General features: G+C 40.6%; 1 protein-coding gene across 1 annotated transcript in view; it reads right to left on the bottom strand.

Moving 5' to 3' along the window:
• The window catches only part of kansl1l (KAT8 regulatory NSL complex subunit 1-like), a 38,660-nt gene extending 25,053 nt beyond the window's left edge, over positions 1-13,607 (bottom strand). The window contains exons 1-3 of the mRNA XM_072684997.1: positions 12,976-13,607; positions 11,695-11,854; positions 7,251-8,201 (exon numbers count right to left, since the gene is read on the bottom strand). Coding sequence (XP_072541098.1) covers positions 7,251-8,201; positions 11,695-11,825 — 1,082 coding nt within the window. The 5' untranslated portion in view covers positions 11,826-11,854; positions 12,976-13,607. The remainder of the gene's footprint in view (positions 1-7,250; positions 8,202-11,694; positions 11,855-12,975) is intronic.

The raw sequence follows: 13,607 nt of genomic DNA, 5'->3' as shown, positions 1-13,607 counted from the left end.
TGAGGTATAAATCTGACATCCCCTGCTGAGACACCAGCCCTCCTGGTCACTACATGACCACACAGGCCTCAACCCTGCATCCTCCAAACACACATATACACACAGGCAGCAGAAACAGAGCCTTCCCTTTCAGCATAGGCAGATATTCACCTGCTGGTGCAGGTGTTGTGCCGAGCAGTACTTTTCCTTGTAGAAATCTGTTCCTCTAACATGGTCACTGCTAAGGCATCACTAATGACAACAAGTAAAACGAGTACCTGAGTACACGCTGGGAAAATCACCCTTACAAACAACGTATTCGCATTTATTCAGGTTTGTGAGATGTGAGCCTTTCTGACCTGATGTATATATATATATATAGTTATTAGACATCGAATGAATTTTTAACGGTGAAATTAGTAAAGATCCAGAGAAATAAGTTCTCATTTCCTATAACATTACAATACTATGATGAGCCTGTTGGCCTAGTAGTTGCTGAGCAGCTCCTGCGATGTTCTGATGGTGTATTGAGGCTGATTTCCTCTCCAAAACTGCAGTATACTTTAACTAGAAACTTATAAACAGGTGATTTGTCATTTAACTATTGATTATCAAGCCAAACCATTAATGAGACTGACATGACAAAATTAAGAATCTAAATATATATTTAAAAAACACAACATTCAGGGTTTAAATCAATCATTTAATAAATGTTAAGCCGTGAGTCTGACCACTACAGATGTTGAACTGCTCTGAATCAGGAGAGAGAAGCTGCTTAGCAATAGCTCAGTTAACAGGACAACAGTCTGTCTGACTGAAACCCCACTTATAAACGTCTAGACGAGAATGACTTGAGCGACTGATGTTAGGTACTACATCAGCTTAGAGCTACTACCTAGGCTTAGAGAAGTTAGCTAGAAGGCTAAACACCACAGCACAGGCCGTGTTCCAGCTAACTGAGGCTCAAATCCACCTGTTAAGAGGATAAAACCTCATATCTGAGAGAACAGACTTGAGTGAACGGTATTGGGAGTGTGTTTAGCTGTTTTCAGGCTCATATAATAGACGGGCTCATCCAGGTTTGCTTGCTCTGGCTTTCAGTCAAACGTAACGTCGCTAAACTCACAACTACGGTGGGCTTGTTTTTTTTCCCACCTGTTTTTAGAGCAACATCACCTATCAGTGAGCTCCCACAGTGCCCTGAGCCTGTGTCTCTGTTAAATGCACATGGAGGAATGAGCTTGGCCAAGAACTAGATACGCACAGAACAGAAATTTGACACATCAGACGTGATGATTTTGAAATATCGCTTTAGACTGAGATAACATTTACATTTATGGCATTTAACATTTTTCAACATTTTCAACATTTTAAAATATTGCAGTATGCAGTATTACCGCTACACCGCCCAAACCTAGTTGTTAGCTTGCTGCCAAATGTTTGCCGTGGTACCCCGTGTGGTTGGGTTTGGGTGTTACAAATGTATTTGTATAAAGGGTGCACAAACATTTGAAGCTTATTCATTACTATGGGAAAACATTCTGTAAAAATCTGCAGCTAATCAAAAAGCTGTATTCAAGCCCGAATCACAACCAGACCCAAGAATCTGATGAATGGGGAGGCTGATGAACATGAATCTGATCACAATACAGTTACACAGCCATAAATAACCATAGAATATGGTTATGATATGGTCTATCATATAAGGATAACTGAGAAGGATGGATCTGCTCGCTTTTTTTTATCTCTTTTTTGGAATTTTAGTCAATCCTGATACCTTAAGTCTCTTCCACATTGTGAAGTATATGGTTCATTCAACAATGGTATCAGATCAGTGTCGGGTATCGACCGATAAGCAAAGTTTATGTATCCGTATCCGTATCGGAACAGAAAGATTAGGACCAGTGCATCCCTAATCTGAACCAAAAACGTGGACTGTGTCATCTCTAGTTCACAATTTAGCATATCCTCTTATTCTTTACAGTAAACCGTTGATCCACTTGACGCAGTAAGGGTCCGTACCTCTACAAGAAGGAATGATACAATCTCAAGCTTGAAGTGTAATTAAAGCAGTGTGTGAGACCTTGAAAGACCGCATTGCCACAGCTTGAAATGAAAGCTCAACAAAGGCAGTCTGAAGCTTGCCAAACACATCATGTACACCCCAGGGACACACTTTTTGTTCCCAGAGCTCATAAACCAATGGCTTTTGTCATTCTGTTCCCTGTTTATTGGACAGACGTGACATAACAAAAGACATCCTGTGCACATCCCTCCTGCTCTCCTCACAGCGTCTACTTTCCTGTTCCTGCATTCCAGGCCAAACCTGCAGGTAACCAAGCAGTATGCGGCCAGCCTGCAGGAGAAAAAAGGAATCCAACACAGGCTCTTCCATACCAACCAAGCCAAGATCAACAATTCCCGACATCCCATAGATGGCAGTTAGCTCAGGAATGCTTAGAAAAAGCTGAATCATCAAAAGGACTGGGGTGAATGGGCAAGAACAATTTAAAGACCAGTAGTCTCAACATTTCTAGAATTACACCAACCTAGCATCTGTAAGCAGACCAAAATATCAAGCTTTCTACCTCACATGCAACATGTGTTTAAAAAGAGAGCTCTATGTGGAGAAGACGTGGAATAGCGTCAGTGTAAATTTGTATTGCACCAATGTCAGCAGAAAAGACTGGGTAGGATACTGGGAGGTAAAAGGAACTACATATTGCATGCATTTTATCATAACTCATCACCATCATAAGTCCTTACCAATGCAAACTGCTCTCTGAATGAACTGAGTGAAAAAAACACAGCGCATCCAACAAGAATGTACAAAGCCATGTACAGAAATAAACATATACAGAACATATATCTTTTATACAGAAATAAAAAATGGTAGCTCATGGTAGCCTGGTAGCTCATGGTAGCCTTAACTGCTAATCGCATGTAATCACATGCAACATTTCTTTTAAACCTAATAGCAGCTAACCAGAGCAGTCCAGAACATGTGTTAACTGGATAAATATCCTAATAAACTGAATAAAGATCATAAACTGGATACATTTCATAAACTGGATAAAGATCTTAAACTAAATGAACTGAGTGGAAAAAAACACAGCGCATCCAACAAGAATGTACAAAGCCATGTACAGAAATAAACATACATATATACAGAACATATAACTTTTATACAGAAATAAAAAATGGTAGCTCATAGAACTACACACTGACCTATCTTTCTACGTGCAGCATGAATGCATAGTAACATGCATCGATTTGGTGGTGAATTTCAACCAGTAAAATATACAGTCAGTTTTAGTGTAATGGCCACTAGGGGGGCTGTAGAAAGTTGCTATGTAAAGTGCTTCAATTAAAAACATATTTTTAAAGGAATTTTCAGAATGGTGTCTCTTTCAGCTAATACTCAGAAAAGGTAGCACCATGCCATAGAGTTCGACAGCATCCACTTTTTACATTTACATTTATGGCATTTAGCAGACGCTCTTATCCAGAGCGACTTACAAGGTTCTCGTATTACAGAGGTGGGCTAATGTAGTATTAGGGGTCTTGCCCAAGGACTCTTATTGGTGTAGCACAGCACAGTCACCCAGACTGGGAATCGAACCCCAGTCTCCCACGTGGTGTGGTAACTCACTGGCAGGTAGTGGTGTTATCTGTTGTGCCACACCAACCACACACTATCATACAGTCTCAAGGTAATTCCATGGTATACGTATTACCCCGGTAAGTTGCGCAAGAAGTAGTTCTAAATTTACATGGATTCTGAACAATCTCATCCTGCCTCGTTTTAAAACTGAACGATGATCAAATGCTGTGTTTGGAAGCTAATTAGGCTTCGATAAGTTAGCTAGAAGGCTAAACACCACAGCACAGGCCGTGTTCCAGCTATCTGAGGCTCTTTAGAGGATAACGCCTCATATCTGAGAGCACAGAGTCGAGGGAATTGTCTGTTGTCAGGCTCATTTAGTAGACCGAATCATCTGCTGTTCAGTCAAACTCAGCATGTTGCTAAACTTGCAACTACGGTGGGCTTTTCAGAGCATGACATCACCAATCAGAAAGCAGCCACATGTACATGGGGAAATAAGCTTATCTAGACATTTGCTAGACGGACACAGACGCCACGGCAGCTGCAACGGACACTCCAGGAACACAGTGCTTCTTGTTTCTGTATTGTATTGTTTTGGTCCTGGAGGAACGTAATCTGGCTGCACTGTGTACTTCTACACAGATGGAAGGACAATAAAAGCCTCTTGACTCTGCATACTTAAGTCTAATTTGGAATCTGCTGTGGGGCGACTGACTTCTAAACCACAGAACCCACGACATCCATCACCATTCCTTATTTAACCATTAACTGCTTTTACAGCTGAGCACATGCATGTGTTTAGTGACAGTATGCCAAGCTGTATAAGAAGATCTTAAACTGGTTAAAGATCTTAAACTGGATGAAGATCTTAAACTGGCCAAAGATCTTAAACTGGTTAAAGATCTTAAACTGGATGAAGATCTTAAACTGGATGAAGATCTTAAACTGGCTAAAGATCTTAAACTGGTTAAAGATCTTAAACTGGATGAAGATCTTAAACTGGTTAAAGATCTTAAACTGGCTAAAGATCTTAAACTGGTTAAAGATCTTAAACTGGATGAAGATCTTAAACTGGATGAAGATCTTAAACTGGTTAAAGATCTTAAACTGGTTAAAGATCTTAAACTGGATGAAGATCTTAAACTGGATGAAGATCTTAAACTGGATGAAGATCTTAAACTGGCTAAAGATCTTAAACTGGTTAAAGATCTTAAACTGGATGAAGATCTTAAACTGGTTAAAGATCTTAAACTGGTTAAAGATCTTAAACTGGATGAAGATCTTAAACTGGATGAAGATCTTAAACTGGTTAAAGATCTTAAACAGGATGAAGATCTTAAACAGGATGAAGATCTTAAACAACTGGCTAAAGATCTTAAACTGGATGAAGATCTTAAACTGGCTAAAGATCTTAAACTGGATGAAGATCTTAAACTGGCTAAAGATCTTAAACTGGATGAAGATCTTAAACTGGATGAAGATCTTAAACTGACTAAAGATCTTAAACTGGTAAAAGATCTTAAACTGGCTAAAGATCTTAAACTGGGTAAAGATCTTGTCTTGCTATCCCTTTCTGCTGTTACACTGGGAATTTCCCCACTGCGGGACTATCTTATCTTATCTCTTATCTTATCTTAAACTGGATGAAGATCTTAAACTGGTTAAAGATCTTAAACTGGATAAAGATCTTAAACTGGTTAAAGATCTTAAACTGGATAAAGATCTTAAACTGGCTAAAGATCTTAAACTGGATGAAGATCTTAAACTGGTTAAAGATCTTAAACTGGCTAAAGATCTTAAACTGGCTAAAGATCTTAAACTGGATGAAGATCTTAAACTGGCTAAAGATCTTAAACTGGATGAAGATCTTAAACTGGTTAAAGATCTTAAACAGGATGAAGATCTTAAACAGGATGAAGATCTTAAACAACTGGCTAAAGATCTTAAACTGGATGAAGATCTTAAACTGGATGAAGATCTTAAACTGGCTAAAGATCTTAAACTGGATGAAGATCTTAAACTGGCTAAAGATCTTAAACTGGTTAAAGATCTTAAACTGGCTAAAGGTCTTAAACTGGATGAAGATCTTAAACTGGCTAAAGATCTTAAACTGGCTAAAGATCTTAAACTGGATGAAGATCTTAAACTGGCTAAAGATCTTAAACTGGATAAAGATCTTAAACTGGATGAAGATCTTAAACAACTGGATAAAGATCTTAAACTGGATGAAGATCTTAAACAACTGGCCAAACATCTTAAACAACTGGCTAAAGATCTTAAACTGAATGAAGATCTTAAACAGGATGAAGATCTTAAACAACTGGCTAAAGATCTTAAACTGGCTAAAGATCTTAAACAACTGGCTAAAGATCTTAAACTGGCTAAAGATCTTAAACAACTGGCTAAAGATCTTAAACTGGCTAAAGATCTTAAACAACTGGATAAAGATCTTAAACTGGATGAAGATCTTAAACAACTGGCCAAACATCTTAAACAACTGGCTAAAGATCTTAAACTGGATGAAGATCTTAAACAACTGGCCAAACATCTTAAACAACTGGCTAAAGATCTTAAACTGAATGAAGATCTGGTTGGATCTTAAACTAGATCTTAAACAACTGGATAAATAAATCCAATAAACTAAAACCTAATCCTAATAATCCTTAATAAACTAAAGAAAAATCTTAAACAACTGGATAAAGACTAACTGGATGAAGTGTGAGTACTTGTGTTTGTGTGTTTGCAGCTGCAGCTGTTTGATACAGTATCACATTGCAGTTATGTTGCAACATGCTCTAACAAAACAGCACATGGGTGAAAGGCCTCGACACGAATGACAATTCCTTGATTATGAAATACCGTCACAACACTCACAGCACTTTTAGCAGAAATGGATGTGTCAGCAATGGGGCTGCGTGTTACTGGATACTGTAATATTAAAAATACAGGACTTTTCTCTAGAAGTCAGTGATCCAGTATGTCATGATATTACTAAAGCACTACAATAAATTATATTGGGCAGATCTGCATCTGGTAGACATGTCATGGAAAATGAGAACCATGCAAATTTTTTTAGTGTGACTGTGATGTGACTGTTGTGCATTTGCACATTCGGTGCTGAAATTACATATCATTAAGCCCTAATCAGGGCCTTAATAAGTGATTAGCTTTCATTTACAATACTTGTAATTTTAAAGGTCTGAAATAGCAGCATGTGCTACAGGCCAAAAGTATGGAAGCAAGTAGCGATATGTCATCTTAAGAATTTTGACGTTTCTATGATATTTTAGGTGTGTTTATACTTGTAGTTCGGTTCTCTTCTCGGTCTGGACCAAGCAAATAAATGATAGACTGTTACATTTCAGTCCTGGTTTGTGCGATCATACTGATATATCTGCAATCGAACCAAAAAAAAAGAGAAAAAAAAAAGATTTATGATGCAAAATATCACTGCTGCCATAATAAAACATCATAATCCCCCCCCCCCCTCTTGGAAATGCATTGTGTTACATTGTTTGATAGATTTATGATGAATGGACCAATAGAAACAGTCAATTACACTAACAGGTTTTAGGTTACAGTAACTTACTTTTTCAATAAATCTCTAAATTCACCAGTTTATTCGTTATAACCGTGATGGAAATGATCTCTGAGTAATACTCACTCTGAAGTAGCTCCGTTTGCTTTGGTTTCTCTGAGGTCCCACTCCTCATCTGAACTGCTGGCTGTGGCATCCGAGTCTAGAGCCGTCTGGACCCCCTGAAGTATGGCTAGCCCACACTGCGCTAAACTCTGCACATCTTCAGTCAGCCGAGCAGACTGGGAGCTTCGTTGCATTAAAGATGCATCAGGTGGACTGATGAGTCCCTTCTGCTCCACTGGAGCCTCAAAAGCTTTGGTTTCTGGTGAGCAGGAAGGACCACTGTCCAGCATGAAAGATGAAAGTGAGGAGCCCTCCTGATTGACTGTCCTATCTAAACCCTGCAGCTGGTGGGTACAATGCTGCATTGCATGTTCACCCAGCAGTGCACGCAGCTTCAGGTTTGCCCGGCCTGCTCGAGCCACTAGTGACTTGTGGCGAGAAGCGAGCTTCTTTGACCTAGTCTTCAGGGTTTCTCGTAGTGCTGAAGGCTCCATCTGAGATGCAGAGCGCCGAATCTGCCTTAAGGCATCAGTTGTGTTCTGCTTGATGTGGCTGGTATCTTGTGCTCTCGTTGCAGGAGGTCTAGGCAGAGAAACATCAGGAGATCTGCTTTGCCCTTGGGAGCATTGCTGTGGTGAAAGGAACTGGGTGACACCCTGATAATCTTCTGTGGAACTGTCAGGCTGCTCCGGAGTGGTTCTCTGACAGTTCTCCACTGCTGTTATTCTGCTGTTCTTGTGAATGGGGAAATCCACATTATCAGGAGACGCTGTAGGTAATGCTGCTGAATCCGTACTGGGTATGTTCATGGAAAGAAACTCAAGTAAAGATTCTTGGTTCGACAGCAGAGTGGTTTTAAAAGACTCTGATTTGTGGAACAACGACGGTAGAAGCATCTCAGAAACCTCTACGGGACCCTTGGAGGTGCAGGAGTCCAGAAAAGGTGGAGAGGAGGAGAGGTTCAGCCAAAACCTGCACAATACATCATCATCCAATATATTAGCACTGAGTTTCAAATCAACAATCAAATCAAGTCTCACACAAAATTACAGCCTATTGGACACACCAGGAGGACTGAATATCTAATTAAATAGAAGATGTATTATGGCATTTAGTGGATGTTTTATTATTTGTTTACCAGCATGAAAATAAACATCATGTAAATGCTGGTAAAAGTAGAGCTAATATGCTTCTTTACTTAATTTCAGTTGAAATACTCGTAAATGCAAAAAATAATACCAAAATGTTTTGGGTTCTGAATTTTTTTGGTAAATAAAAAAGGCTCTGATGACGAAGCAGATCAAAATATATTTATATAATTAATTATACATAAACGTGCACACAATGCGATTGACACATGTAGATTTAATATAGATATTACAGATGTAGATATTTGTATTTCTATATAAAACAGATATTATATTTGTGAATGTTTGTGTTTGTATGTAATATAGATATTATATTTGTATATATCTGTATTTGTATATAATATGGATATTATATTTGTAGATATTTGCATTTGTATATAATAGATATTATAGGTGTAGATATTTGTATTTGTATATAATATAGACATTACATTTGTAAAGATTTGTATTTGTATATAATATAGATATTATATTTGTAAATATTTGTATTTGTATATAATTTAGATATTATAGATATAGGTATTTGTATTTGCATATGATATAGATATTATAGCTATAGATATTTGCATCTGTATTTCTATATAATATGGATATTATATTTGTAGATTCAGACATTTTCTGTATTTATTGTGTTTTATACTTGTATTTATTGCCTATGCACCTAGTCTTGTGTTTTGTCCCTGCATTATTGTACCATGTGATTAGCTATTACTGCACTGGAAGTGGCCAATATTGATATCCGCCAATGTTTGCTTCTAACAAGCAGTCAGCAATCAGCCAATGTATTGGTTCAATGTTTGGCAGTTGCCTCCTAGTTGTCCACATAGCCAAATTCCATAAATTCAAAGAATTAAAAACATATCCCTTTAATAAATAATGGCTAATACTGTGACGGAAGCGCGTGCATGATTAATTTATTCATTTAGCCTCAGGTTGAAAAATAAAATTCCCCGCTCGCAGAGAGACTGACTTAACCACTCTGCTACAGACCCACTTGTGATGAACAGATGAACAGCTCAAAGACTACTCTATTTATAACTATCACCATGTAAACAAAGCTTTAGCAGTGCAGATTCTTCTCACTGTCAGCGTCATGTGCAATGAGCGTAGCAGGACTATTCACTCTTATAAATAAAGGTGCTCCCAATGGTTCTTTAAGAGATGCCATAGATGAACCACTTTTGGTTTCCGTAAAGAATCGTGGCAGTAATACCGATGTGTGAGTGAGAAGAACCTTTTTATAGCAACACTGTGCAGCAATTTTACCTTATATTAGACTTATAATTGGGAGGACAGCGTCACGGTCGTTGCTACTCCAAAACTGGCACACTGCTACCTGCATTTGTAACTTTGCGAGGATATTGATTGCAAGAACTGTGTACGGCCTCGGACCACATGCTTCTTTCACTTTCAGTGACGGTTTTGTAGCTCTTAGTTCGTCCAGAAAAACGTGTCATTTAGTTGTGGCTCAAATCGTGAATTACACTTCTCGACTGTAGAGGGAGCTGAGGAGCAAGAAATGCCCATTTTCCATAGTGTTGCTTTAAACTGGCAAAGCTTTTACATCAGGTTTTTGAAGGTTGTTTAGACCTTTAAAACGTTCTTCACACTCAGATATGGACCTTTGTGGAACCAAATGTGGTTCTTCTACAGCACTGCTCGGAGAACCATTTAAAAAATACATTTTAAGAGTGTGGATACTTTCTGAGAAGTCCTGCATCACTATTAGATAATCACAGATTTGTACGTTTTTGTAGTCTAAATGCTGGCAATGCACAGAAAAGCTTTGGTGTGGGGGTAGTATTGTTTTTCATTACATAATGCATTTTGGCATTTGTTTAAATATTTAATAATAATAAATAATAAAATCATAATTAAATATCTTGCAGCTTCATTTGATATGACATTATGCTTATTTCTGTCAGACCCTCTGTATCGCAGGCTGATTCCGAGCCACCGCCCACAGGCTCACAGGAGGACTTTTGCCGTGTTTTGCGTTCATGTTTGATTCAAGGATTCGGTTCAGTGTTGTGATTCATGTTCACGTGTGTTTCTAATTTAATTCAAGCTCATCATGTCAAGTTTAGTTAAAGTGTTGCACCTGAGGCTGGGGGTACTTAAGGAGCTCGGCTACAGAGCTCCTGGCCGAGAATTGTAGGTTCAGAGCCTTGAGGTAGCCCGAGAGGCTCGTGACTCACATCACGGTTTGTCTAGGCCAGTTTGGTCCGCTAGCGGACCTTGCTTCTAGCGTCGAGTTTTGCGAGGCACCTTCGCTCGTTCCCTGGATTTATCCGCGACTCTCGCTCCAGCTAGGCAACCCTCTTCGACTTCGCGTCTTCAGGTTTGGTCGGCCTAGCCATTTAGGGTTCAGAGGCTGGTTCCCCAGCTCTCTCTCACCAGCTCTCTTAGCTCAGCTCCCAGAGCCCCCCAACCCCCGGTCTCAGGTGTGCTTTTGTATTTCGCCCGTTTTGGTTGTCGAGTTTTACGTTGTTTTACTATTTAGTCCCTTTAGTTGCTGCATTTTTTTACCCTAGGTGTTACCTTTGTACCCCTTTTTCATTAATAAAATGTCTTGCATTGGATCCATCTCTGCGAGTGTTCGTCCCACCATTTAAAAAAAAGATCGGGATATCTACTAAAACCTGTCACAATGTATGTATATATATATATATATATACACACACACTATCACTGACACACAGTATCCGTATTGGCAATAGAGAGCACGGATACCATGAAGCTTACTGACGGCCTACATTTTCGTTCGTTTAAACAACCAGTAAAGATTTAATGGAAGTTTTAGCCCTTTGTGTTTCAATGTGGGGATTTTTTGGGGGCGTTCTGAACCCAGAAGTTGAGTTTCAGCAGCTTATTTTAAGAAAACACTGAAGTTTGGTAGCTTTTTACACAAAGACGTGTACCTGAATGTGAAATTGCTGCATGAGCACTTTTTTATTTCTAAACTGGCACCAGTAAACACCAGTTAAAAGCTGTGTGCGGTTCCTCAACCAGCTGAGCTTACAGGATTATTAGATCTTATTTGAGATCAGATACCTATAAAATATACCTATAAAAAGTGGAAGACTATAAATATCAGGGTTTATAGCCGTATATCCAGTATTTAAATCAGAGTCTGTATCAATAATAGTATCGGTACTCTGTATCGGCCAATGCTTAAAAATCTTGCATTGGTATCGGAAAGGAAAGAGTGGTATCGGTGCATCCCTGGTTATTTTACTGTCATCAGCTACAAGTAGACGTTATAAGGCGGCTATCACTGTCGACCCAGGAATAACTCCATATCAGTGAATCCGTACCTGTGACCGTAGCTGTCTTCCAGAAGTTTAAGTGGAGGGTCAACATCCACGCTTAGCACAGCACCGTCAGAATCCATGCGGTCATCCACTCCGCGGACTTTATTAGACGACTTGCCGAGGGCTGGAGCCATTCCTATTCAACACATCTCCCAACCAAATCCTGAAATCATCACAGAGAATACAACCCATCACATTCCTGCCCTTCAGCCTGAGCTGAGCGGGCTCTGAGCTCTGTCATTAGTCATCAACAGATCGCCATACACTATATTGACAAAAGTATTGGGACACCTGCTCATTCGTGGTTTCTTCTGAAATCAAGGCTATTAAAAAGAGCTGATCCTGCGTTTGTTGGAGAAACTGTCTCTACGGTCCCGGGAAGACGACTTTCTACTAGATTTAGGACGACCACTGCTGTGAGGATTTGATTGCATTCAGCAACAAGAGCATTGGTGAGGTCAGGATGTTGGATGATCACCACCCCACCTCATCATCCCCAACTGATCCACTGCTCCACAGCTCAAAGCTGGGGCTGTACACCCCTTTAGCCCATGCCTTCAGCCCAGGCATCAGGCTTGGTGCCAATAGGTTCATGTGTATCCGGCTAGGGAGTCCTATTCTATTGGCAAGACTTCTTTACAGAAGTTTGTGGACACCCCTTCTAATGAATGCACTGTTCAGCTACTTTAGGTTGAACCCATTGCTGACACAGACGTGCAAATGCACACACAGCTTGTCTAGTCCCTGTAGGAAAGTACTGCCAATAGAATAGGACCCTCTGGAGCAGATCAACATGAGCCTATGGGCTCCATGCTGCCTAATGGCAGGGATGGGCTAGAGGAGGGGTATAAAGCCCCCCAGCAGTGAGCTGTGTTCTCTGGATTGATGGATGGTGGTGCCCCATCCAGTACTTTCGGGATGAGTTGGGGGTGATGAGGTGGGGTGGTGATCATGCTGGGTGGTTGAATGCAATCAAATCCTCACAGCAATTCTCCTCCTAATTCTAGTAGAAAGCTTTCTTCCCTAGACAGTAGAGACAGTTACTCCAACAAACGCAGGATACACTCTTTTTAATAGCCTTGATTTCAGAATGAGGTGTCCCAATACTTTTGTCAATTTAGTGTAATACCGTCAGTGCCATCAGGACGCACGCTGGCTGGCTGTTTAAACCGACAGCTTATAACGTTCACCTGACAGATCGCTCGGTAACGTTTTACAAATGTCCTCAGAATCGGTTCAACACCTTTTCTGAACCAAAATAAGGACTAAAATGACCTTTTTTACCTGAAGATTTCCTTGAATTTTCGTTTCAGCCGTTAAACGAATCCTTGCGCTGTTTGGAATCCGGCTGGACCGTAGAGAGTCCCTGCGCTGTTTGGAACTCCTCACTGCGCTGTTTGGAACGTTCGCTGCGCTGTTTGGAACGTTCGCTGCGCCGGTTGGAACCCTGCTGTGAACGGTACAGCCTCCTCACTGCGCTGTTTGGAACGTTCGCTGCGCTGTTTGGAACGTTCGCTGCGCTGTTTGGAACGTTCGCTGCGCCGGTTGGAACCCTGCTGTGAACGGTACAGCCTCCTCACTGCGCTGTTTGGAACGTTCGCTGCGCTGTTTGGAACGTTCGCTGCGCTGTTTGGAACGTTCGCTGCGCCGGTTGGAACCCTGCTGTGAACGGTACAGCCTCCTCACTGCGCTGTTTGGAACGTTCGCTGCGCCGGTTGGAACCCTGCTGTGAACGGTACAGCCTCCTCACTGCGCTGTTTGGAACGTTCGCTGCGCCGGTTGGAACCCTGCTGTGAACGGTACAGCCTCCTCACTGCGCTGTTTGGAACGTTCGCTGCGCCGGTTGGAACCCTGCTGTGAACGGTACAGCCTCCTCACTGCGCTGTTTGGAACGTTCGCTGCGCTGTTTGGAATCT

The sequence above is a fragment of the Salminus brasiliensis genome, chromosome 8, assembly GCF_030463535.1.
Source record: "Salminus brasiliensis chromosome 8, fSalBra1.hap2, whole genome shotgun sequence".
Taxonomy (NCBI): domain Eukaryota; kingdom Metazoa; phylum Chordata; class Actinopteri; order Characiformes; family Bryconidae; genus Salminus; species Salminus brasiliensis.
Note: the sequence above shows the minus strand (reverse complement) of the source record. Positions and strands in the feature narration are given on the sequence as shown.